The sequence below is a fragment of the Jaculus jaculus genome, chromosome 4, assembly GCF_020740685.1.
Source record: "Jaculus jaculus isolate mJacJac1 chromosome 4, mJacJac1.mat.Y.cur, whole genome shotgun sequence".
Taxonomy (NCBI): Eukaryota; Metazoa; Chordata; class Mammalia; order Rodentia; family Dipodidae; genus Jaculus; species Jaculus jaculus.
The window spans coordinates 132,929,292-132,956,956 of record NC_059105.1 but is presented as its reverse complement, the minus strand read 5'-3'; the positions used below and the strand labels follow the sequence as shown (position 1 = coordinate 132,956,956).

Here is a 27,665-nt window from a genome sequence, read left to right as displayed (position 1 = left end):
TGACACTTTGTGCATCTGATCTTTTGTGGATGTTGGGGAATTGAACCCTGGCTGTTGGGCTTTGCAAGCAAGCACCTTTAACCACTGAACCATCATTTCAGCTCCTGATTTCATTTTTAAATTGGCAATTGGAACCAGGCGTGGTGGCGCACGCCTTTATTCCCAGCACTTGGGAGGTAGAAGTAGGAGGATTTCCATGAGTTCTAGGTCAGCATGAGCTAGATTGAGACCCTGCTTCGAAAAATCTAAATAAACAAACAAACAAGCAATTACAGGGAAATAATTTCAGATATTCTTATTTATAGGAAAATTCCCAGAATGCTCCACTTGTACATGCAACCTTGGAAACACTGCTGAGATTTCTTAACTGGATTCCACTGGGATATATTTTTGAGACTAAGTTAATCAGCACATTAATTTATAAGGTAAATGAAATACTTTGAAGTTTTATCTCTTGTTAGTCACAAATACCCTTTTCCTGTGCTGTTTTGTTTTCTTTAGTGTCATAACTATTATCTTTGTTTGTGAGATAAAGAAACAGCTTAGAGCCAGGTGTGATGGCTCACGCAGAGGTAGGTGGATCGCCATGAGTTTGTGGCCACCCTGAGAATACAGAGTGCATTCCAGGTCAGCTTGGCCTTGAATGAGACCCTACCTTGAAAAACCAAAAAAGAAAAAAATAAACAGCTTAATAGAATTTTCTCATAATTACAGCTGGTAATTTATGAGTTAAAAATCCAGATTCTGAGATGTGGAGAGCCCTGTCTTCCGGGACATTGGCATGGCCAAAAAGGGATACACCTTCTCGCCCTGTCACACACATTGGTATATTTGAATAGAACTTTGTGCTAAACCATTCATAGACAACCTCCTTCTGGGTCAGAGTCTTGTATGTAGCAGAGCAGTTCCCTCACTGATCTATTGCAAGTCAGCCCTTAATACAAGGACTTGGCACTTGTTCAATCTATTGATCACCCACTGTCTTAAGGCACTCCCTTGGAGAATGCTCCTTTATTGCCCACTCTGGCTGCTGAGGAGGTGGCTATCCCCAACAAAAGCCACCCTCCCACCTCCTCATCCTGGCATGCCCACTGGGACCCTCCTCCTGTCTCTTCCAGAATGGGACCCAGATCAGAGCAGTGTTTGTCTGTGGTTCTTGTATGCAGGGAGATGGCGAGAACCGGTTGCCAAAAAAAGGGAGGGGGCATTCCAACATGTGCGTCACAGGTATATCCCTACAGGCTGGGCATGGTAGTGCAGGCTGACCTGGAATTTACTATGTAGTCTCAAGCTGGCCTCAAACTCACAGTGATCCTTATACCTTTACTTCTGCGTAGTGACATTAAAGACATACAACAATGAAACGTGGCTGTTTATTTGAGAGAATGAGAGCCAGGGCCTCTAGCCACTGCAAAGAAACTCCAGACTCATGCACCACCGTGTGCATCTGGTTACGTGAGTCCTATGGAATAGAACCTTGCTTTCTAATTTAGCATCTTTCCAGCCCCGGGCAGTTTGGTTTTTGTTCTGTTTTGTTTTTTAATAATGGCACTTTTATTTCTTTGTGTTTGGGTTCAAGCATACTAGGAGATCTTGTTGCTGCAAACAAATGTCAAACCTTGTGCCATTTTGGGTTTGACTCATTTTATGTGTATGCTAGGGAATCGAACCTTGGCCTGGAGGCTTTGCATGCAAACACCTTTAACCAACTCAAAATGAAAATATTTTATGTAAAAATTTCTTATAATTGTTCCTTCATACTGTTACTAGGTAGACATCAGCTTGGGCTCAAGAATGAGTTCCAATTCAGCCTGGTCTAACATGAGATCCTGTCACAACATAAATTTATTTATTTACATGTGTATGGCAGCAACAGCCCCTCCTGTTGCACATGAACTTCAGACACAACTTTATGCCTCATGCTTTACATGGGTATTAGGGAATTGAACCCCATGCTGGCAAAGTTAGCAAGCTAGCTCCTTCAGCTATACCTCCCAACTTTGGAGTGGGTTTTACCATGCTCTACATCTGTGTTAACTGTCTTCTAAAATGCTAAGGAGAGATGGTTTAGTAGTTAAATTGCTTGCCTGTGAAGCCTAAGGAGCCAGGCTTAATTTCTCCAGAACCCACATAACCTATTAAAGCAAAACATGAGGGCTTGAGAGATGACTTGACCATTAAGGCACATACATACCTGTGAAACTTAAAAGACCCATTTTCGATTCTCCAGGTTCCATGTAAGCCAGATGCACATGGTGGTGCAATGTGTCTAGAGTTCGTGTGCAGTGGCTAGAAGTCCTGGTGTCCATTCTCATCTTCATATTCCCTCTCCCTCCCTCCTCTCTCTCTCTCCTCTCACTATAATAAATAAAAATAAAATCTTTAAAGGGGGGAGCTGGGGAAATGACTTTGCCATTAAGGCATTTGCCTGTGAAGCCTAAAGATGCCCATTCAGAGCCGGGCATGGTGGCGCACACCTTTAATCCTAGCACTTGGGAGGCAGAGGTAGGAGGATCTCCATGAGTTCAAGGCCACCCTGAGACTACAGAGTTAATTCCAGGTCAGCCTGGACCAGAGTGAGACCCTACCTCAAAAAACCAAAATAATAATAATAATAATAAAAATGCCCATTCAATTCCCCAGGACCCACAAAAGCCAGATAGATGCTCATTCTCTCTTTCTATCTGCTTCTCCCCTCCCCCCCCAACACACACATGCCCTCAAATAAAAACTTGAAAAAAAAAACAAATAGCATGAGTCCTGGTTCAATGGTTAAAAGACACTTGCAAAGCCTGGCTACCTGGTTTGATTCCACAGTACTCGTGTAAAATCCAGATGCATAAAGTGGCATTTGCTTCTGGTTACTTTGGCCTGGCAAGTCTCTGGCCCAGGGTTGAGACATGTTGTAGCACTTAACCTTCTCATTACTGAGATAAAATTCCCCTAAGCAGATGCCACCTGTGGGACAGAGGAAAGGGTTTATTTCCTGCATCCAGTATTTAGGGGAAATTCTAGCGCGGCATGGCAGAGCATGCTAGCAAGGCTTCATATTCCAACTTGCCAGCAGCTGAGGATTGAGTATGAGGCTTAATTAAAAAGTAAGCTATTTGGGGAAAAAAAAAAAAGTAAGCTATTTGGGGCATATTACATTCAAACTGCATTTATGTTGCTGTTAAAGGACAGACATATATATCTGTTGTCCACTTAAGGTAATCTGAGCTGGGCATGGTGATACACACCTTTAATTCCAGCACTCAGGAGACAGAGGTAGAGTGTTTTCTTGGTATGCACAAAATCCTGAATTTGATCCTCCACCTCACATAAAATTGGATGTTTTGGCCCATGCCTGTAATCCCAGCAATTTAGGAGATAAGAGGAAGATCAAGAGTTCAAGGCCATCTTCTACTTGATAGCAATCTTGTCTGACAAATTAAAGGTGGTGTGGCACACATAGTGTGCTTCTAAAGTATTTATTACCTTTGGGATAGGTAATGGTTGTTTTCTGGTTTTTTGTAAGGTAGGTTCTCACTCCGGTCCAGGCTGACCTGAAATTCACTAGTCTCAGGGTAGTCCTGAAGATAATGATGTTTTTTAATGCATGCAAAATAAAATGTTATCCAGCTTAACTATTTATTTAATTTGGGTCCTTGTTTTTAAAAGTTGTTAACCTTGGGCTGGAGAGATGGTTCAATGGTTAAGGTATTTGCCCACAAAGTCCTAACAGCTCAGGCTCATTCCTCAGAACCCACATAAAACCAGGTGCATAAATTGGCATATGCGTCTGGATTTCATTTGTAGTGCTTGGAGACCCTGCCCAGTGTACCCATGTGTTGGTGGCACATGCATTTAATCCCAAAACTTGGGAGGCAGAGGGCAGAGGGTAGAGGATCTCAGTAAGTTCAAGTCATCCTAAGCTAGAACAAGACCCTACCTCAAAAAAAAAAAAAAAACACCTTATTTTTAAAAAGTTTTAAAAGAAGTTGTTAACCTTCCATCAAGTGTGTATTATGCCATTTAATTTTGTTTCTTCTTTTAAAACATTAGTTCCTGAATGTTCCGATGTTTCGAAATGTCTCTCTAAAGTGCCTCACTGAGATTGCTGGTGTGAGTGTAAGCCAATATGAGGAACAATTTGTAACATTATTTACACTGACAATGATGCAGCTAAAACAGGTAATGTAACACTTTTGAATATTGACTGAAAATTTCTAATGCTTTAGAAAATGTTCATGCTACCCAGTACAGCACATGAATGAGTGGGTTTCAAGTTGGAACTATTTATTTGTTTGTTTTTTGTTGTTGTTGTTTTTTCGAGGTAGGACCTCACTCTAGCCCAGGCTGACCTGGAATTCACTATGTAGTCTCAGGGTGGCCTTGAACTCATGGTGATCCTCTTACCTCTGCCTCCCGAGTGCTGGGATTAAAGGTGTGCACCACCACGTCTGGCTTCAAGTTGAACTATTTAACATAGTGTATTACAGATCACGTACAATGTGATTATTTGCAAATTATATACAATCTTGGGTAGAAATTTTTATGGACCCCAAGAAAAATATGTTGAAACAAAGCAAAGTTAGGTAGTCTCAAGTCTGGGCTGACATGAAACACATACAAAACAGTCTGAGCCAGAGGTGGTGGCACATTCCTTTAATTCCCTCACAGGGGAGGCTGTGAGTTCAAGGCCAGCCTGAGATTACATAATAAATTCAAGGTGACCCTTGGACGGGGGCTTAGTCTAGCCTAAAACTCCTGAATGCTGAGATGAAAGACAAGCACCACCACACCAGACTATGATAATGTATTGTGGTATATAATCAGTCATTCCAGCTCAATTTGGGGTAGACTGAGGCCCTGTTTTAATCAAAATGTGTGTGTGTGTGTGTATTGAAGGTCCATACATCCTCACCCCATGTATTTGATACTGTTGGTTAAACCCTAGTAAGCTTTCTACCAGCTCTGATACTCTGGTTATGTTGCAGGTGATCTCAGTAGTCATTTTATCACTCAACTGACTGTTTTAACTTCTTTTTTTATTTATTTATTTTTTTGGTTTTTCGAGGTAGGGTCTCACTCTGGTCCAGGCTGACCTGGATTAACTCTGTTATCTCAGGGTGGCCTCGAACTCAGGTGATCCTCCTACCTCTGCCTCCCGAGTGCTGGGATTAAAGGCGTGCGCCACCACGCCCAGCTGTTTTAACTTCTTAAAAAATACTTCTTTATGGGTGAGAGGCGGAGAGCTTGATCATAGGCATAGCATAGCAGGGCCTCTTGCTGCTATAAACAAAATCTAGATTCACATTCCACTTTGTGTATTTGGCTTTACACAGGTACTGGGGAATTGAACCCAGGCCAGCAGATTTTATAGGCAAGCACCTTTAACCAGTGAGCCAGCTTCCGTGCCCACATTAAGTATGTTAATGATTTGTGAAAGTCTGATATAGGAAAAGCGAGAAGTAAAAAGCAAAATTGCCAGCCTAAATTCTTTATATGGGTAATGTTAACAAGTATGTATTGGGAATTTAAAGTTTAAAATACTTTTTCTTTAATATTGTAGATACTTCCATTGAATACAAATATTCGACTTGCATACTCAAATGGAAAAGATGATGAACAGAACTTCATTCAAAATCTCAGTTTATTTCTCTGCACCTTTTTAAAGGAACATGGTCAGCTTATAGAGAAAAGACTCAATCTCAGGGAAACACTCATGGAGGTAGGCTTGAATATATTCTTGGTTCCTGGCATTATCCTCTACACAGTGGAAGGTTTTTAAAAATATGTTTATTAGCAAGGAGTGCTATCTTTTGTATCTCTAGCTCCAAAATGAGATTTTTAAAAATATTTTATTTTTTATTTATTTGACAAAGAGGGAGAAAGAGAATGGGCGCACCAGGGCCTCTGGCCATTGCCAACAAACTCCAGACGCATGTGCCCCCTCGTGCATCTGGCTATCATGGGTCCTGGAGAATCGAACCAGGGACCTTTGGTTTTGCAGGCAAATGCCTTAACTACTAAGCCATCCCCTCAGCCCTAGATATCATTTTGTTTGAGAGGGAGAGGGAGAATGGGCATATCAGACCTTCAGCTACTGCAGCTGAACTCCAGGCATGTGCACCACCTTGTGTCTGGCTCTGTGGGATCTCGAAAGTCAAACATGGGTCCTTATGCTTTACATGCTTGTACCATAACCACTAAGCCATCTCTCCAGCCCCCAAATGAAATTTCATTTTAAAGGGTGTTCTGCATAAAGCTTTGTTTTATGGGCTGGGTCCCCAGGACCCACGTAAGCCAGATGCATAAGGTGGCACATGCGTCTAGAATTTGCAGTGGCTAGAGGCCCTGGCATGCCCATCTTCTCTTTCTCATAAATAAATAAATGAATGAATGAATGAATGAATATTTTTTAAAATAGCTTTGTCTTATGTGTATGATATGTACATGAAAGTTACACATGCTTGTGTGGACTACAGAATACCATGTTAGTCTGGTGTCTCCAACCTATTCTAAAAAGGATCCATAGCTAAACCTAGAGTTCACCCCAGCACTGGGATTACAGGTGGGCACCACTACACCTGGCATCTTATGTGGGTTCTGGTTATCCAAACCAGATGGTTTGTATGGCATGCACATCACCCACTGTACATTATCCCAGCTCTGTATGATACATCTATGAAGAAACTTGAAAATGCTTTAAAGTAGTCGTATAATTGGCATAGTTTTCCAACACAGTATACAAGTCTGCAACACTTTGGTATTTTGAATGCTTTATAATGGCAGTAACAAGTTTTCAAAACATTTTGTTATTTCTACAAGAAAGTTGTTATTAGGCCTGACCTATTGGTACACCTGGGAGGCTCAGTAGGAGGATCCTGGTGCATTTGAGGCCAGTCTAGAGCTATAGAGTGAGCAAGGAAGGGTCTCATGTTGCCTGGGCAGGCCTACATATTCGTAGCTAACCTAGAACTCCCACCTCTATCTGGTATTACATTAATGCTGGTATTAGCTCAAAGGAGTTTTTGTTTTTTTTTTGTTTTTTTTTTCTTTTTTTTTTTTAATATTTTTTAAAATTATTTATTTATTTATTTATTTGAGAGCGACAGACACAGAGAGATAGACAGATAGAGGGAGAGAGAGAGAATGGGCGCGCCAGGGCCTCCAGCCTCTGCAAACGAACTCCAGATGCGTGCGCCCCCTTGTGCATCTGGCTAACGTGGGACCTGGGGAACCGAGCCTTGAACCGGGGTCCTTAGGCTTCACAGGCAAGCGCTTAACCGCTAAGCCATCTCTCCAGCCCAGTTTTTGGTTTTTTTGAGGCAGGGTCTCTCTCTAGCCAAGGCAGTCCTACCACTGTGCTGGGATGAAAGGCATGTGCCTCCATACCTTTTAAGACCTTTTTAAAGAGACTTGAAGCTAGGAACTATTGTACCTTTTAAGACCTTTTTAAAGAGATTTGAAGCTAGGAACTGTTGTGCACATGCCTTTAGTCCAGGCACTGGGTATTTGGGCCCGAAACAAAAAATAAAACAGACTTGTATAAAGTTGATGTAATGTTCAACAGGTAAATACATCATGAGAGGTAGAAGTGCCATTTCCTCCTGCAGTTTGTGTTCTTTTCGATGATCAATGACTGTAGAATCCCTTAAAATAAAGCATGATTTTTTATTTCTTTTGAAGCACCATGGAGATGGTAGCAATGTTATAAATTATTTTAATATTGTTTGTATTATATGTATAGGCCCTTCATTATATGTTGTTGGTATCTGAAGTGGAAGAAACAGAAATTTTTAAGATTTGTCTTGAATACTGGAATCATTTGGCAGCTGAACTCTACAGGGAGAGTCCATTTTCAACATCTACTTCTCCATTGTTATCTGGAAGTCAACATTTTGATATTCCTCCCAGGAGACAGCTGTATTTGCCCGTGTTGTCAAAGGTAATAGTAAATTTGAGTGCTGCTCTTGTTGCTTAGTATAATTTTCATGGCTAAATACAATTACTTTGGCCACTCTGAGTCTACATAATGAATTCCAGGTCAGCCTCAGCTAGAGAGAGACTCCACCTTGGAAAAACGAAATTAAAAGGGGGCGGTGGGGGGCTGTGGAGATGGTTTAGCAGTTAAGGCACTTGGCCTGGAAACTCAAATGACCCAGTTTCAATTCCCAAGTACCAGATGCACAAAGTGGCACATGTATCTGGAGTTCGTTTGCTGTGGCTAGAGGCCCTGGCATGCCCTTTCTCTACTTGGTGCCTTTTCTCTTTCTTAAATAAATTCAATACATTTTTTTATGGTGGGGGGAAGATTATACCTCAAAAAAAAAAAAAGTGGTTTCAGAAGTATGATTCTTGTCCAAGCAGGACCATCAGTGTTGTTACAAATGTACATTTATTGGCAACCCCCTAATCTCGAATCAGTCTGGAAATGAGATAGAGGAAACTTGTAAAACAAAAGTTGATCTTTTTTTCTTTTTTTAATTCATATAAAAACATGCAGAAATAAGATGGGACATGCATCTGGAGTTTGCTTACAAAAGCTGGAGCCCCTGGCATGGCTATTTTCTCCCTTTTTCTTTCTCTGTGCTTATTTTGGTGTTGGACAAGTCACATTTGAACTCCTGAGTACTAGGATTATAGAAGTTCACCGCAGCACCCCACTTACAAATTCTTATTTTGTGTATGTATGTGTGACAGATTTGCATGGTCACTGAGTATGGCCTGAAACTTAACAATCTGCTAGATCACCCCCTGTGCCAGGATTACAGGAATGTGCAGCTGTACCTGGCTTCTCACTCTCATTTTAATCCTATCAGGTTAAGCTTTTTTTAGTATTGCAAATTAAATAAATGGTTTTTTTTCCCCCAGGTATTGTCTCTAGCTCAGGCTGACTTGGAATTCACTGTTTAGTCTTAGGGTGGCCTTGAACTCGTTGCAATCCTCCTACCTCTGCTTCCAAGTGCTGGGATTAAAGGCGTGCAAAACTACACCAAGCTAAATAAATGGTCTTTGGGGTTTTTGTTTGTTTGTTTTCCAGTCCCCCTTTCTCATTCTATATTCTATGTGGGTAATTTCAAATATCTTAACAAAATTTTAATTTATTGATGGATAGGTCCGTTTATTGATGGTTAGTCGCATGGCTAAACCAGAGGAAGTACTGGTTGTAGAAAATGATCAGGGAGAAGTTGTGAGAGAATTCATGAAGGATACAGATTCCATAAATTTATATAAGAATATGAGAGAAACATTAGGTAAGTTAATAAACATTTTTAATTCATTCCTGCACTTTGTGAACCATTTGTGGGTTGGAATACTGCTTAGGCAAAGTGTCTAAATTATTGATCTTTCAGTACCTTGTCTTGTTTTTTTTTTTTTTGGTTTGGGAGGTGGGGTCTCACTCTAGCCCAGGCTGACCTGGAATTCACTATGTAGTCTCAGGGTGGCCTTGAACTCACAGCGATCCTCTTACCTCTGCCTGCTGAGCGCTCAGATTAAAGGCATGCACCACCATGGCTGGCTTCAGTACCATGTCTTTAGTTGTTTTTATTTATTTATTTACTTATTTTTTATTTATGAGAGAGAAGGGGGGGAGAATGGGTACACCAGGGCCTCCAACCACTGCTAATGAACTCCAGACACATCTGCCTACCTTGTAAATGTGGCTTACATGAGATCTGGAGACCTGGGTCCTTAGGCTTCACAGGCAAGTGCCATAACCAGTAAGCCATCTCCAGCCCCAGTACCATGTCTTATTGAGGAGAACCACAAACTTTCTTATTAAAATTCTTTCTCCTTGGGCTGGAGAGATGGCTCAGCAGATATGGTGCTTCTCTGCAAAGCCTAACAACCTGGGTTTGTTTCTCCAACAGGCACATAAAGCAAGATGCACAAAGTTGCACGTGTATCTAGAAATCCTTTGCAGTGGCCAGAGTCTGTGGTGTGCCCATTCAGCCTGTCTCTCTACCTCTCTCTACCTCTCTCTACTTACAAATAAATGGAAATATTATTTAAAAAGATAATCTTTCTTGGGGCTGGAGAACTGGCTTAAGGCACTTTCCTGCACAAGTGGCACATTAATCTGGAGTTCATTTTCAGTGGCTGGAGGCCCTGGCATGCCCATTCTCTCTCTCTTTCTGTCATGTTTCTCTCTAACATACTTTAAAAATTCTTTCTGCTGCTTAAAGATTCACACTTGAAACATCTGGAATTTTTTCTTTCTTTGTAGTATACCTTACTCATCTGGATTATGTAGATACAGAAAGAATAATGACTGAGAAACTTCACAATCAAGTGAATGGTACAGAGTGGTCATGGAAAAATTTGAATACATTGTGTTGGGCAATAGGCTCTATTAGTGGAGCTATGCATGAAGAGGATGAGAAACGATTCCTCGTTACTGTCATAAAGGTAGGCAACATACACACATGAAGGAAAAGCACTGTGTGTGTGTGTGTGTGTGTGTGTTTGTTTTGGGTTTTTTTTTTTTGATGTAGGTTCTCTTAACTCAGGGTGACCCCAAACTCATGGCAATCCTACCTCTGCCTCCTGAGTGCTGGGATTAAAGGCGTGCACCACCATGCCCAACTAGATAAGTATATTTTGTTACAATATACGATCCACATCTATTTTATTTTATAGGATCTTTTGGGATTATGTGAACAGAAAAGAGGCAAAGATAATAAAGCTATTATTGCATCAAATATCATGTATATAGTGGGTCAATATCCAAGATTTTTGAGAGCTCACTGGAAATTTTTGAAAACAGTAGTTAACAAGCTGTTTGAATTCATGCATGGTAAGTCTATTTCATGTATTCTATTTTGCACTCTATTTTTGTTGAATAACAACAAAATAGAAATGTTTTTGTTTTGTTAGAGACCCATGATGGAGTCCAGGACATGGCTTGCGATACATTCATTAAAATAGCTCAGAAATGCCGCAGACATTTCGTTCAGGTTCAGGTTGGAGAAGTAATGCCATTTATTGATGAGATTTTAAATAACATCAACACTATAATTTGTGATCTTCAGCCTCAGCAGGTATGTAAAGTATTGTGCATATTAATATTATTTCTTTAAATAAAGAATGTTTAGCCAGGGCTTCCAACCACTGCTAACAAACTCTAGGTGGGAGTGCCACTTTGTGCATCTGGCTTTACATAGGCACTGGTGAGTCAAACCCAGGTTAGGCTTTGGCAGGCAAGTGTCTTAACTGCTAAGCCATTTCTCCAGCATATTACTGGTTTTTTAAACAATAACCATTATATGTACATACGTATATCTTATTATCACACTCTCAAATGTTTCCTATGGTTTAATATTCATACTGAGGCAATAACAGACCTGCATAATATAATTAGTTTGTTTGAGTGTGGTTTACTCAGTTGTATCACTGTATAAAAGCTAAAAAAAAAGTCTCCATTTAAAAACAGGTTCACACATTTTATGAAGCTGTTGGATACATGATTGGTGCACAAACAGACCAGACGGTCCAAGAACATTTGATAGAAAAATACATGCTACTCCCCAACCAAGTGTGGGATAGTATAATCCAGCAGGCCACCAAAGTAAGTTGCTTTCCTTAAAGCTCTAGCAGGGTTTAAGGGTTTACTGTATTTATAGTACTTGTACTAATCTCAATTTTTTCCCCATGTACAGAACAATATTTTATTACAGTTTTTAAATCAAGTAGATAAAGTACAGCAAATGATGACTTATACAAGTTGGACTCTTAACTCTTCATAAAATTAAGTAAAAACAGGCACTGACATTGTGAGACTCCACATTAAACTTACTGTTAGTTGGGGTAATAAAATAGGTAGAAAATCCAAGTTACAGAGTATGTTATAGTTATAATGTGATCTTACCATAACAAAAGAAAGAACATTGCCAACATCACCAAAGAAAAACAATCTATTTTCATGGGCATATTAAATATAAAATAAGTAGAAGAGAGTTTTATTCGTTAAGTGACAGTGAAATTCGACACCTGCAAGCTCATCCTGTGGTTCCGTACCCTCTGTACAGCTCAACTAAGTTCAGAATTTTTCTACACCTTTAGGCTTTAACTTTTGAGGGATAGTAAAAAACAATTATGTAAATTGAAGTTTAAATTGAAACCCATTACACATGAAAGAAAACCTGAATTAATGTTTTTTCAAGGTGTAGGGTATTGCTCTAGCCCAGGTTGATCTGCAATTCACTGTGTAGGCTCAGGATTTCCTTGGGCTCATGGTGATCCACCTACCTACCTCTACCTCCCAAGTGCTCGGAATAAAGGCATGTGCCACCCCACCAGCTAATATTGTATTCCAATTTGGCTCCTTGAGAGAAAAGGGTTAAATCCCAGACCTGCCTGTCATACAAATGCTTTACCTCCCTAAATCCTAGTAACTAGCTTGAAAAGCCTGTGGTTTTATAGTCCTATGTCTGCTTAATGTAGTTTTAGTTTACTCAAAATCTCCATACAACACAAGACTTTACAGGAATAAAGGGAATGTTTGATTGTTTGGTTTTTCAAAGCAGGGTCTCCTGTGAGCTCAGGCTGACCTGGACTTCACTATGTATTCTCAGAGTGGCGTAGAACTCCTGCCTCTGCCTCCTGAGGGCTGGGATTAAAGGTGTGCACCACACCAGGCCAGAATTAGAGTTTTTACATGTTTTTGATATGTGTGCTTTATGCACAAGTATTTTTATTTATAGTTTTGTATGTATAAGGGTAATATTGTAGAAAGTGGGCTTGGTTCAAGAAAGTGTTTTAAGATTACCCTGAGATTCATGAGACCATGAGAATGGTAGAGAATGATTGTGTATGGTTATGCCAGGGCCTCCTGCAAACTTAATTTCAGATGCATGCACCATTAATGTGGGTGCTGAGCAATCAAACCCAAGCTATAAGGCTTTGCAAGCAAGCTGCCTTTAATAAGTCTGAGCCACCTTTCTAACCCAAAGCCAAAAAAGCAAATAGTCATTATAAAATATTTAAAAAAAATTTTTTTTTGTTTATTTTTATTTATTTATTTGAGAGCAACAGAGAGGGAGAGAGAGAATGGGCATGTCAGGGCCACCAGCCACTGCAAATATACTCCAGATGCGTGCACCTCCTTTGTGCATCTGGTTCATGTGGGTCCTGGGGAAACGAGCCTGGAACCAGGGTCCTTCGGCTGCACAGGCAAGCGCTTAACCGCTAAGCCACCTCTCCAGCCCTAAAATATCTCTTGATAGAATGGGCGGGCCAGGACCTCTAGCCTCTGTAAATAAATTCCAGATGCATGTGCCACCTTGTGCCTTCTGGTTTATGTGGGTCTTGGGAATCAAACCTGTGTTCTTTGGCTTTGCAAGCAAACACCTTAACCATTAAGCCATCTCTCCAGCTCTATAAACTTGTGTTCTGTTGGTCCTTTGTGCTACCACTGGGCTACACTATTATAATTTTGTGAGGTTTTTTTTATGAATTGAGTTTATTTAGGGAGAAATCATAATTTGTGAGGTTTATTCAGGGGAAATTGGTGTGTAAGAAAAGGCAGGAGCAGTTCCACACATGTGGTAGATACAACATAGAGAAACTCCTTCAAAGAACAGACCAGAAGGGGTTAAGAATTAGTGAACGAGCCAGGTATGGTGGTGCACAAATTTAATCCCAGCACTGGGGAGGCAGAGGTAGGAAGATCACAAGTTCAAGGCTGCCCTTAGAATACAGAGTGAATTCCAGGTCAGCCTGGGCTAGAGTGAGACCCTACCTTGAAAAACATATTAGGGAAGGACTCAGAGATTAAATATAAATTTTATATATAATCAAAGTGAAAGGATTACTGCCAAAGCATAACACAGATAGAAGGCAAGAGGAAAAGTGCTCAAGCCAAGTTAAGTATTCTCCCCAGGGTCCAGACTCACTTGGATGTTAAGGCCTGGTCACAGGCAAAAGAGCATGTATCCAGGCAGAGGTCACAGGGAAGAAAGAGTATCAAAGCAGAGACAAGAAAATTCAAATTAGAAATGGCTATTAGAGAAAGTTACAACCATAGTTACCCCAAGTTTAGAGAAATTCCAGCGTTTAGGGGAGGTACCCACGTGGTAGATCTAGAGTGTGTGAAGGAAATACACATGGGTAGACTCAAGGATTAGATGAAAGTCATTTATGTTATTAAAATGAGAAGTTATCCCAGAGCATAATGTATATTACAGGTAAGATTGGATTTGAAGCTAGGTGTGGTAGTACCTGCCTTTAATCCCAGCAAACATAGAAGGATCACCATGACTTTCAGGTCAGCCTGGGTTAGAATGACACCCTGCCTGGAAAGGGGGAGGACATGGATTGGATTTATGGTATAAGCAATTGATTTATCTTTGTAAAAGACTCCCCACTCCCCCAAATTAAACTGCTTAGCTGGGTATCCCAGTGATCCTCCTGTCTATATCCCTCTCAGCCCTATGCATGCATTACTATTCCTGGCTTGTTACAAGGGTATAAAACCAGGTCCTCAGTACAACAGGCACTCTTCCCACTGAGCCATCCTTCAGCCCTTTATCTGGAATTTTTGTTTTCCTCCCAGAATGTGGATATATTGAAAGATCCTGAAACAGTCAAGCAGCTTGGAAGCATATTAAAAACAAATGTGAGAGCTTGCAAGGCTGTTGGGCATCCCTTTGTAATCCAGCTTGGAAGGATTTATTTAGACATGCTCAATGTCTACAAGTGCCTCAGTGAAAATATTTCAGCAGCTATCCAAGCTAATGGTAAGTGATCCTGAATTCCTTGCGTAATCTAATGCACTACAACAAATTATTGAAACTGATTGCATCTGAAATAAACTACTCTTTAATATCATCTAGATTATACTTATGTTTTTTAGGTGAAATGGTTACAAAACAACCATTGATTAGAAGTATGCGAACGGTAAAAAGGGAAACTTTGAAGTTAATATCTGGTTGGGTGAGCCGGTCAAATGATCCACAGATGGTAAGACCATATATACACACACTTTTTTTTCTTTTGATGGTGCATTCTTTGGAATTTGCTGTCTCCACATGAATTTTTTAAATGTATTATATTTATTTATGTGAGAGGAGAGAATGGGCACATGAGGGCCTCCAGCCATTGCAAATGAACTCCAGATGCACGCACCCCCTTGTGCATCTGGCTTACATGGGTCCTGGAGAATTGAACTGGGATTCTTTGGCTTTGCAGGCAAATGCCTTAACTGCTAAGCCATTTTTCCAGCCCAGTACTATTTTTATTAAGAAAAATAATACAGAAAGACCAGATGTGCCAGTGCCTCCTGTCACTGCAAATGATCTTCATACACAGGGACCACTTTGTATATCTGGCTTCACATGGGTACTAGGGAACCAAATCCAGTTTGGCAGGTTATGCAAGCAGTACCTTTAACCACCAAGCCATCTCCCAGTCCTGTCTCTTTGAATTTAAATGTGATGTTCCTTAGTCATTCTGGACAAAATAATAGGTCAGGTGAGGTTTTGCTTACTTTTAATCTTTAATCAGGAAGAGGTAAGAGGGTTATCATGAGTTCAAGGTCACTATGAGGCAACATAGTGAATTTCAGGCTAACCTGGGCTAGAGACCCTACCTCAAAACAAGACCAAAGAAAAAAACGCCAGCTCTCTCAAGGCCACCCTGAGACTATATAGTGAATTCCAAGTCAGCTTGGACCAGAGTAAAACTATCTCCCAAAAAAAAAAAAAAAAGGCCAGGCATGGTGGCACATGCCTTTAATCCCACAGGAGGCAGAGGTAGGATCACCGTGGGTTCAAGGCCACCCTGAGACAACACAGTAAATTCCAGGTCAGCCTGGGCTAAAGTGAGACCCTACCTCGAAAAAAATCACTGGCTGTGTTGACGCACCAGCACTGGGGAATTCCCTACGTACTTTCAGGGTGGCCTCAAACTCACGGTTATTCTTCCACCTCTGCCTCACAAGTGCTTGGATTAAAGGCGTGCCCTAACACAACCAGCCTTCTAATTCCCTTTTGAATGAATTTATTTGTAGTATACCATGATGGTGAACAACCACAAGTCTCGTTGGGTGGGGGGACTGAGGCAGTAGGGGGATCACCAGCTGATCCAGTTGCAATTTTTTGTTGTTTTTAACCTGGAACTCAAGGATCCTCCTACCTCTGCCTCAGTGCTGGTACTTAAAGGCATGTGCCACCACACCCTGCGCAAAAAATTTTTTTTTTGCCTATTCTGTTTGTAGCCTTTGTCTTTATGTTTTTTTGTTTTTAGTTATTGGTTTTTCGAGGTAGAGTCTCACTCTTACCCAGGCTGACCTGGAATTCACTCTGTATTCTCAGGGTCACCTCGAACTCACTACGATCCTTCTACCTCTGCCTCCTGAGTGCTGGGATTAAAGGTATACACCAGCACCTTTGTTAGTTTTTATTTTACTGGTTTCTATTTAGAGTTTTAGCATAGGAAACCTTATTAAACCAGGTGTGGTAGTTAGTACATGCCTTTAATCCTAGCACACTCATGGTTATCCTTCCACCTCTGCCTCCCAAGTGCCTAAGATAGAATTATAGTGAGTTCCATGTTAACCCCAGCCTAGAAGAAAACCCTTCCAGGGAAGGGGTGGATTTCTCCAATTTAAGTAGATAATTTAAACGAGGATGTCCCAGCTGTTTACAATAGTATAATTTTTCTTCTTCTCCACAGGTAGCTGAAAACTTTGTTCCTCCTTTGTTGGATGCAGTTCTTATTGATTACCAGAGAAATGTCCCAGCTGCTAGAGAGCCAGAAGTGCTTAGTACTATGGCCATTATTGTCAACAAGTTAGGGGGACATATAACAGCTGAAATACCTCAAATATTTGATGCTGTTTTTGAATGCACATTGAATATGATAAATAAGGTATGTGATTTGCATTTTAATTACATAGTGGGAAATTCTGTAATAATCTCCACTCAAATTAACTAAGTCTCATAGGTTTGTAAAAGGTGTGGTGGTTGCTCACCTTTAATCCCAGTACTTGAGAAGGTGAGATAGGTTTGCCATCTGATCCAGGCATACCTAGGCTACAGTTCCAAGTCAGTGTTAGTGCTAGAGATCCCTTACAAACACATTTAGGCCTGGGGATATGGCTTAGCAGTTAGGGGAGCTTGTGTACAAATCTTGTAACTTAAGTTCAGTTTCCTAGAACATAAAGCAAAAAAAAAGCCTCAAGAGCTGGGTGTTGTGGCACACACCTTTAAGGTGGCAGAGGTAAGAGGATTGCCATGAATTCAAGGCCACCCTTCATAGTGAATTGTGAAGGAGAAAGAATGCATGGGCACGAGTGGACCTCTTCCTGCTGAAATGAACCGAGATTCAGGTGCCACTAAGTGCACCTGACTTTGTGTGAGCTACCTCCCCATCCCTGATCAGGTTTTATTTTTCTTTAATTTTTATTAACATTTTCCATGATTATAAAAAAATCCCATGGTAATACCCTCCCTCCCCCCCACACACACTTTCCCCTTTGACATTCCATTCTCCATCATATTACCTCCCCATCTCAATCATAGTATATATATATAAAAAATACCAACCTATTAAGTACCCTCCTCCCTTCCTTTCTCTTCTCTTTATATCTCCTTTTTAACTTACTGGCCTCTGCTACTAAGTATTTTCCTTTCTCATGCAGAAGCCCAATCATCTGTAGCTAGGATCCACATATGAGGGAGATCATGAGGTATTTGTTTTTTAACCTCTCCCTTTTTGGCAAGATAGGAATATAGCATCTTGTTATGTAGCACTGCCTGCCCTCAACTCTGGCCAAGCCTACTGTCCCTTCCTTCAATGTGTTGGGATTACAGGTTTGTAACACCACACTTGACTATGAATTATAGGGCTACAGAAATGCCTTAGCTTGCCTGCAAAGTCTAACAATCCAGGTTCAATTCCCTAGTGTTCACATAATGCCAGATGCAAAGTGGCACATGTGTCAGGAGTTTATTCTCTCTCTCCTTAAAAATGAATATTTTAAAACTATGAATTAGAAGCCAGACATGGTGGTGCACACCATTAATCTTAGCACTCAATGGAGGACAGAAGTAGGAGTATCACCGTGAGTTCAAGGCCACCCTGAGACTACATAGTGAATTCCAGGTCAGGCTGAGCTAAAGTGAAACCCTACCTCTAAAAAGGGAGGAAAAAAAAACAATTACAATACTGAACTAAGGCTTGTTCCCCCTTCCCATTTAGCATGAATACTGAAATGTTATTTTGTTCTAATCACTTTTAGGATTTTGAAGAATATCCTGAACATAGAACAAACTTTTTCTTACTACTTCAGGCTGTCAATTCTCATTGTTTCCCAGCATTCCTAGCTATTCCACCTGCACAGTTTAAACTTGTTTTGGATTCCATTATTTGGGCTTTTAAACACACTATGAGGAATGTTGCAGATACAGGTAAATACATTGTATGTCCTGTACCAGCTACCTCTTCGTTTTCTGACGTTTTAATTGGGTTAACTAAAGTGGTTTTAAATTGTGTCATGTGTAGCATGGTAAGATTTGTCTCGTGTGTGTCATGATTAACCCTTTTGTCTAACCTGTGTGTGCTGTCTGTATCCTCATTAATAATTGTATAACCTGTCTCATCAACTATCTTAGTATCACAGTGGGTATGTGCAAGTAACTCTTCTTTAAGTTATGTCAGTTTTGGGCTGGAGAGATGGTTTAGCGGTTAAGCGCTTGCCTGTGAAGCCTAAGGACCCCGGTTCGAGGCTCGGTTCCCCAGGTCCCACGTTAGCCAGATGCACAAGGGGGCGCAGCGTCTGGAGTTCGTTTGCAGAGGCTGGAAGCCCTGGCACGCCCATTCTCTCTCTCTCCCTCTATCTGTCTTTCTCTCTGTGTCTGTCACTCTCAAATAAATAAATAATAAGTTATGTCAGTTTTTATGAAAAGCATGAATAAATACAAATAGTTACATAGTTGTAAGGTTGCCATTTCACTTGTTTCTGTTGCAGAGGGATAATATTTCAGAGTATGTCCCACCGCAGGTATTTTTTGTTTTGTTTTATTTATTTATTTGCAAGCAGGGAGCAAGAGAGATAGAAGTGAGACAGACAGAGAATGGGCACGCCAGGGCTTCCAGCCACTGCAGACAAACTGCAGATGTATGTGCCCCTTGTGTGTCTGGCTTACATGGGTCCTGGGGAATCAAACCTGGGATCTTTGGCATTGCAGGCAAATGCCTTAACCAACCCCACCACAGCAGGTTTTTTTTGTTTTGTTTTGTTTTGTTTTTTAATCTATCTAGACAATTTACCAGGCATGGTGGCACACACCTTTAATCCCAGCATTTGGGAGGCAGAGGTAAGAGGATTGCTGTGAGTTTAAGGTCATCCTGAGACTACATAGTGAATTTTAGGTCAGCCTAGGCTAGAGTGAGACCCTACATCAAGCCCTCTTCTTCCCCCCCCCCCAAAAAAAATGAAGGAAGGAAAAATTTTTTTTTTTTTTTTTATCTATCTAGACTGTCTTGTTTTACCCAGATGGGGCTCTTAACTAGTTGGGGTCAACGATGACTTTGAAGTTGTAGTGTTTCTACCTTAATCCCTGAGTTCATGTGTTACTACCCCAGGGATAGAATACTAGGCTTTGTGCATGCTAGGCAAACATTCTGTCAACTAAGCCAAATAATCTGATGCAAATACTGGAGATGATAGCTTAGTTTGAGGCTAGCCAAGGCTACAATGTGATTCTCTACCTCAGTGAAGAACAAAAAAGCCTAGCTGGAGAGAGACCACAGTGATTTAAGACACATTGTTTGCAAAGCTCACAGGCCAGAGTTCAGTTTTCCAGTAGTCAAGTGAAGCCAGATGCACAAAGTGGAGTTGGCTTGCAGTGTCAAGAAGCCTTGGCACAACATAGACAACAAACTGATAATTCCCCACACACTCCCATTTTTACCACTTTCAAATTTGTCCTCCATGGAATCCCTTCTTTTCAATTAGGCTTTCTTCCTTTGGTTTTTCAAGGTAGAGTCTCTTAACACAGGCTGATCTGGAATTCACTCCTCAGTTTTTTTCCAGCTCTATTTTTATGTCATTATCTTTGCTGCCTCTTGTGAAGGTCTTGTAGGTAGTGTCAACAACTGCACGGTCATAAAGATCAAGGCTGTTTCGTATCTAAGAGATTGCATTGTAAGCAGTCCTATCCTTCCTTTGTCTCTTACATTCTCCCCACTACTCCTTCCTTAGTGGACACATGAGCTTTGGAGGATGTGATAGAGATGTCTATCACTTCTTATTTAAGCAGCACACTGGAGAGAGCTAAACTGAGAATTGGCACACCAGGACCTCAAGCACAGCAGTCGAACTCCAGCTTTTGCCACCCAGTGGGCATGTGCAACCTTGTGCTTGCGTCACCTTTGTGCATCTCATTAACATCTGGACAGTCAAACATGGGTCCTTAGGCTTCACTGGCTAGCGCCTTAACCACTAAGCCTCTCTCCAGCCCATCTGGTGACTTTTTGTAGTCACCCCGGTGGTCACTACTATCTGAAAAGGGAACCAGTAGTGAGAGTAGCATTAATATATGAGGATAGGACTGGCAACTTTGGCTTAGTACTCGTTAAGGTGCTTCCCAGAAAAGTCAATGGACTCAGGTTCAGTTCCCCAGTACTCTAATAAAGCCAGATGCAAAAGGTGACGCATGCCTCTGGAGTTCATTTGCAGTGGCTAGAGGCCCTGGCATGCCCATTCTCTTTGTCAAGTATTAAAATAATTTCTTTAAAAAACACAGTGTGTATGTAATTAGTCTATTGTGCCTAATAAGAAGGTTCAGTGATTTTGCTATCAAATAGAATGTGGTATAGTCAATATAATCATGGAAATTTGGGAGGCAAACGAAAAGTGGATTGCAGCAAGGTCTAGGCCTGCCTGAACTCTAGTTCACACCCTATCTCAAGTAATAGCCATTCCCCTATAAATTGCCCATCAATAAACAGGAAAAATCTGAGTCAGTTGTAATGCTTGTGCTTTACCTTCTAGGCTTGCAAATACTTTTTACTCTCTTACAAAATGTTGCGCAAGAGGAAGCTGCAGCTCAAAGCTTTTATCAAACTTATTTTTGTGATATTCTTCAGCATATCTTTTCTGTTGTGACAGACACCTCACATACTGCTGGTAAGAATTTAAAATTATTAAGTTGTTAAATATTTTGGTTTTCATACTTTAGAGTTAATAATTTTCTTCTCATCAACAGGTTTAACAATGCATGCATCAATTCTTGCATATATGTTTAATTTGGTTGAAGAAGGAAAAATAAGTACACCACTGAATCCTGGAAATCCAGTTAACAACCAAATGTTTATTCAAGAATATGTGGCTAATCTCCTTAAGTCTGCATTCCCTCATCTACAAGAGTAAATGGCATTTATATTTATTGTTTAGATTTGAAAATTGACTTTGTCAGTATGCTGGGGTTAAACTTGGCTTCAAAATAACAGTACTTTAAATACTCAATTTATAATTACTTCATGTTTTGATTTGCAGTGCTCAAGTAAAGCTCTTTGTGACAGGACTTTTCAGCTTAAATCAGGATATTCCTGCTTTCAAGGAACATCTAAGGGACTTCTTAGTACAAATAAAGGTACAAACATTAAGGCAAGAGGGCACCCTTAGTTGTTTTATCAGAGGGGTTACATCTGTATAAAATGTGATTTTTGCCCAACATAGTTGCACACACTTTTTAATATCAACACTAGGGAGGCAGAGGTAGGGGATCACTGAGTCTGTGGTTGGCCTAGGGTACAGTATGACCCTACCTTGGCGACGGGGGGCGGGGACGTGATCTTGAGGGCTGGAAAGATGGCTCAGGTGTTTAAAATGCTTGCTTAGCAAGAGTTACTACCTGGGTTTGATTCCTAAGTACCCACATAAAGCCAGATGCACAAAGTGGCACATGCATGTAGAGTTTATTTGCCACGGCATAGAGGCCTTGGCGTGCCCATACTCTCCATTAATTAAGTCTTAGAAACATTTTCTTTGGTATTGTTGCTTCTGAAGATTTTTTTGGTTTTGTTTTGTTTTGTTTTTGTTTATTCAAGGTAAGGTCTCACTCTAGCTCAGGCTGACCTGGAATTCACTGTGTAGTCTCAGGGTGACCTCAAACTCATGGCAATCCTTCTACCTCTCTGCCTCCCCTGCTGGGACTAAAGACGTGTGTGCCACCACACCCAGCTCTGAAGAATATTTAAGCCAGGAGTAGTGCCTTTAATCCCAACATTTGTGAAGCCGAGAGAAGAGATTAAAAATTGGAAATACATCATAGTAGTCTTCCCTCCATCCTAAATTTAAGTTTTATTTTATTTGACATTTCATTTGACTGTTTTCACAGGAGTTTGCAGGTGAAGACACATCTGATCTGTTTTTGGAAGAAAGAGAAACAGCCCTTCGGCAGGCTCAGGAGGAGAAACATAAACTTCAAATGTCTGTCCCTGGCATCCTTAATCCACATGAAATTCCAGAAGAAATGTGTGATTGAAATCTGAAATCAGGCTGGGTTTTTTTTTTTTGTTTTTGTTTTTTTTTTCACTGCAACACTTGTTCACAGAAGAAATCAGCATATGGATATTTGTCGACCAAAATGATGCCAATTTGTAAATTAAAATGTCACCTAGTGGCCCCTTTTCTTATGTGTTTTTTGTATAAGGAATTTTCTGTGAAATATCCTTTCATTGTTTAAGCTTTTGTTTGGTCATCTTTATTTAGTTTGCATGAAGTTGAAAAATAAGACATTTTTAAAAACTTACTTCATGCCCATTTTGTGGCAGGGCTGGGGGGAGTTGGCAAGTTTGATTTGAACATTTACTTGTAAATTCTAATGCGAAATTACACAGTTTTTCTTGTAAACAATACCAATTTTAATTAGGGAGCATTTTCTTTCTAGTCGGTCTTTCAGTCTAGAAGGAAAGGTAATGAGTAAAACCAATTGCGTTGAGAGGATTATAGACCTGCGTTGTTTAAAGTTAGCACCACTTGGGCCGAACCGTCTGTCTGTAGACTACATGTATTACAAGTCTGTATGGCAAGTTTGCAGCGAGATCATGTGCATATCATCCCATTGTAAAGCAACTTCAAAAAAAATATGGGAACACAGTTATTTTTTACACAGTTCTTTTTGTTTTTGTGTGTGTGTGCTGTCGCTTGTCGACAACAGCTTTTTGTTTTCCTCAATGAGGAGTGTTGCTCATTTGTGAGCCTTCATTAACTCAAAGTGAAATGGTTAAAAATATTTATCCTGTTAGAATAGGCTGCATCTTTTTAACAACTCATTAAAAACAACAAAACTGGCTTTTGAAATGACTTATACTAATTTACATTGTTTACCAAGCTGTAGTGCTTTAAGAACACTACTTTAAAAGCAAAATAAACTTGGTTTACATTTATTTTCCCTTGATTGGCTTAAAATTATTCCTATACTGGGGAGATAGATGAGCAGATACAGGTGATGGTTTGCAAAGCCTGGCGGCCTGGGTTGAATTCCTAGTACCCACATACAGCCAGATACACAACATGTACATGTGTCTGGAGTTCATTTGCAGCACCATGTAAAAGAGCACAAATCAGCTTAGAAATAGGAGATACTCTCCAGTTGTGGTGGCATACACTTTTAATCCTAGCACTTGAGAGGCAAAGATAGGATCACCATGAACAAGTTGGAGGCCGAGGCCAACCTGAAACTACATAGTGAATTCCAGGTCAGCCTGGGCTAGCGTGAAAGCCTACCATAAAACATTCCCCCAAAAGCCTGGCATGGTGATCACTTTGGGAGGCACAGGTAGGAGTATCACTGAGTTCAGGGCCACCCTGAGACTACATAGTGAATTCCAGCTTGGGGTAGAGTAGTGAGGCCTTACATTGGAAACCAATGAGGGAAAAAAAAAAAAAAAAGAAATTGAACTGGAGTGATGGCTCAGCAGTTAATGCACTGAGGCAAAAATATTGGATATAGAAGGTGGTTAATGACTTGAAAATTACACAAGGAATTAGAATGACAGTATGTGAGCACACTTAAAGTTTATAATTAGGGCTGGAGGGATGGCTTGGCAGTTAAGGCATTTGCCTGCAAAGTTGAAGGACCCCGGTTCAATTCCTCAGGACCCACGTTAGCCAGATGCACAAGGGGGTGCACATATCTGGAGTTCATTTGTAGTGGTTGGAGGCCCTGGCCCCCCTCCCCCTGCTCTATTTTAAACGTCTATATGAATGTTTTTAGTTTTAAGAATTAATTTGAGGCCAGACAAGGTGGTGCATACCTTTAATCCCAGCACTTGGAGGCAGAGAAAGGATCGCTGTGAGTTCAAGGCCACCCTGAATTCCAGGTCAGCCTGGGCTAGAGTGAAACCCTACCTAGAAAAAAATTTTTTTGAGAAGATACCACATGATGTAACCATACAAAATGTTTAAAAAATAATTTCAGGGGCTGGAGGGATGGCTTAGCGGTTAAGGCATTTGTCTGCAAAGTGAAAGGACCCAGGTTTGATTCCCCAGGACCTACGTTAGCCAGCTGCACAAGGGGCGCATACTTTTAAGTTTTTATTTTTAAACATGCTTGCCTTTTCAAATGCTGAGATTATGTCCTCATCTACCACTTTAAAAATAAAAAACAGGGCTGGAGACATGGTTCTGGTTGTGTTAACCTGTGAATGATGCACAAGTGGAGCATGTGTCTGGAGTTTGTTTGCAGTGGCTAGAGGTCCTGGCCTACCTATCCTCTGTGTCTGCCTTTTCCTCTCCCTGTGACTTGTTATCCTTGGGACCCCAAACAAATGATTGCTTGCTGAGGGCAGAGTGGGGGGGGGGGGATGATAACTTTAAAGCCAAACATAGTGAGTGGGTCATGCCTTTTAATTCCAGCACTCAGGAGGGTAAGGTATGAGGATCACCATGAATGTTCCAGGCCAGCCTGAGCTAAAGTGAAATCCTATTCCTACATCTCAAAAAAAAGTATATTTATTTTAAATTTTATTTTTTGAGGTAGGGTCTCACTCTGGCCCAGGCTGACCTGGAATTCATTATGTAGAAGTCTTGGTGGCCTCAAACTAAGAGCTATTTTCCTACCTCTGCCTCCCAGGTGCTGGGATTAAGGGTGTACACCATCACACCTGTCTCATTTTAATTTTGAAGCAAGGTGTCAATTTATCCCAGGGCTAACCATGGACTCTAGCCCAGGCTGGTCTGGAACTCATGGTGATACTACCTCAGCTTCCCAAATGTTAAGATTAAAGGCATGAATCACCATGTCCGGCATGTTGAATGTTTTTACATGCAACATCTCGTTTTATTTTCATAAATCCTTTCTGAGATAGATTCTGGATTACGTGGGTCCTGGGGAAGCACGTCTCGAACTGGGGTCCAGCTAAGCCATCTCTCCAACCCAGCCCGCGCTAAGGATATTTTAAGTGGGGGAAAGAAGGGGGTGCTGGGGAGATGGTTCAGCCTTTCAGGTGCTTGCTTGCAAAGACTGACAGCACAGGTTCAATTTGTCGAGATTCACATTAAACCAGATGCACAAGGTCCAGAATTCTTTTGCAGTGGAAAGAGACCCTGATGTGCTCATTCTCTGCCTCTCAATAAATAAGAAATACTTACAAAGCTGAGCGTGGTGATACATGCCTTTAATCCTAGCACCAGCACTTGGGAGGCACAGGTAGGACAGCCTTGAGTTCAAGGTTGCCTTGAGACTACATAGCGAATTCCAGATCAGCCTGGGCTAGATTTGAGACCCTACCTTGAAAAATACTTGTTTAGATTTAAAGCTTACACCCTAGCATTCAAAGGCCAAAGGTAGGTGGATCACCACAGGATCACAGCCAGCCAGGTCTACATTGGGAGTTCCAGGCCAGTCCAGACTACATAGCTGGACCTTAAAAATGAAAAAAGGCTCGGTATGATGGGTCACACCCTGAATCCCAACACTGCAATGAGAGGTAGGAGGCCAACTAGAGACCACATAGTGATTTACAGGTCAGCCTGGGCCAAAGCAAGACCCTACCTTGAAAAGCAAAACAGAGCCTGGTGTGATGGCCCATGCCTTTCTCTAATGCAAGTATTCAGGAGGCTGAGGTACGAGGAATGCTGTGAGTTGGAAGCCCCCCTGAGACTACATTGAGAATTTTAGGTCAGCCTGGGCTATAATGAGACCCTAACTTGGGGGAGGGGGGAGCCAAGCTGGGGAGATGGCTTAGCAGTCATAACACTTGCCTGTGAAGCTTAAGGACCCAAGGTTCCATTCCCCAGAACCCATGTAAAGCAGATACTCATGGTGGTGCATGCATCTGGAGTTCATTTGCAGTGGCTAGAAGCCTTGGCAAATCCTCTCTCTCCTCCTCCCTTCCTCCCTTCCCCCCCTCCCTCCCTCTCTCCCTCTCTCTCTCTCAAAAATAAATAGGCCTGGGGAGATGGCTTAGCAGTTAAGGTGCTTGCCTGCAAAGCCAAAGGGCCTAGTTTGGTTCCCCAGGACCCACATAAGCCAGATGTACGAAGTGGCGCATGTGTCTGGAGGTCATTTGCAATGGTTGAAGACCCTGGCATTCCCATTCTCTCTCCCTGCCCCCCTCCATCCCTCTGTAATAAATAAAAATTAAAACTAAATAATTTAAAAAGTGTAAACCAGCTGGGTATGGTTCTCGCCTTTAATCCCAGCACCTGGGAGGCAGAAGTAGGAAGATCGCCATGCGTTTGAGGGCTAGAGTGAGACCCTACTTCAAAAAAAATTTTTAGATTGTATGACTTTCATAAAGCATAACTCTGCCACTAGATGGTGACAAATTATTAAAAACCTTCATTCTAGTGGTGTGTGGTGGTGCATGCCTTTAATCCCAGCACTCGGGATGCAGCGATAAGAAGATCATTGTTAGTTTGAGGCCAATCTGGGACTAGAGTGAATTCCTGGTCAGGCTCAACTAGTGAGATCCTACCTTAAATCTTTCCAAAATTAAGTCTTTGTTAATACACATTACCAAGTCAGCAGGAGTGTAGAATAAAGAGGCAAACAACCTTGTTTTTACTGGCATCCATGCTAGTAAAAATATATACTCAGGCTGGCCTTGAATTTACTATGTATTGGAGGATGACTTTGACCATCTGATCCTCGTACTTCCACCTTCCAAGAGCTGGGATTACAGGCATATGCCACAATGCCCGGGTTTAGGCAGTGATGGGTACTGAGCCCAGAGATTTAGTGCTAGGAAAGAACTCTACGAAATGAGCTGTATCACCATCTAGCTTGTGCCTCTCTTAACAAACAGAGCAGAAGACGCAGGTTCCTGAACGACAGCCCAGCAAGTTCGGCTTGCTACATAATAAATTTGTATGGTTTGTAAGATGTGAATGGTTTTTACTTTTAAAGCAGGGTCTTACTCTAAAGCAAGCTGACCCAGAACTCACTCTAGCCCAGGCTGGCTTTAACTTCGTGGCAATCCTATCACCCTCGTGAGTGTTAGCTTGTGCCACCATGTACAGTTGATTTTCACTTTTGGGGGTTTTGTTTTGGTTTGGTTTTTGGTTTTTATTTTCGTGGTAGGATCTCACTAGTACCAGCTGACCTGGAATTCACGATTTAGTTTCAGGGTGGCCTCAAATTCACAGCGATCTTCCTACCTCTGCCTCCCGAGTGCTGGGATTAAAGCGTGTGCCACCATTCCTAGCTTCCCTTCATGCCTTT

General features: G+C 41.2%; 1 protein-coding gene across 2 annotated transcripts in view; it reads left to right on the top strand.

The window, feature by feature from the left end:
- Positions 1-23,385, top strand: part of Xpo1 (exportin 1) — a 55,159-nt gene extending 31,774 nt beyond the window's left edge. For both annotated transcript variants that reach the window (XM_004665519.2, XM_045147257.1), the window contains exons 9-25: positions 306-425; positions 4,045-4,173; positions 5,555-5,713; positions 7,736-7,933; positions 9,104-9,242; positions 10,217-10,398; positions 10,630-10,786; positions 10,867-11,030; positions 11,423-11,557; positions 14,543-14,726; positions 14,843-14,949; positions 16,663-16,857; positions 18,230-18,398; positions 20,987-21,121; positions 21,201-21,360; positions 21,491-21,587; positions 22,335-23,385. In XM_004665519.2, coding sequence (XP_004665576.1) covers positions 306-425; positions 4,045-4,173; positions 5,555-5,713; positions 7,736-7,933; positions 9,104-9,242; positions 10,217-10,398; positions 10,630-10,786; positions 10,867-11,030; positions 11,423-11,557; positions 14,543-14,726; positions 14,843-14,949; positions 16,663-16,857; positions 18,230-18,398; positions 20,987-21,121; positions 21,201-21,360; positions 21,491-21,587; positions 22,335-22,481 — 2,577 coding nt within the window. In that variant the 3' untranslated portion in view covers positions 22,482-23,385. The remainder of the gene's footprint in view (positions 1-305; positions 426-4,044; positions 4,174-5,554; positions 5,714-7,735; positions 7,934-9,103; positions 9,243-10,216; positions 10,399-10,629; positions 10,787-10,866; positions 11,031-11,422; positions 11,558-14,542; positions 14,727-14,842; positions 14,950-16,662; positions 16,858-18,229; positions 18,399-20,986; positions 21,122-21,200; positions 21,361-21,490; positions 21,588-22,334) is intronic.
- The last annotated feature ends 4,280 nt before the right edge of the window (positions 23,386-27,665 follow it).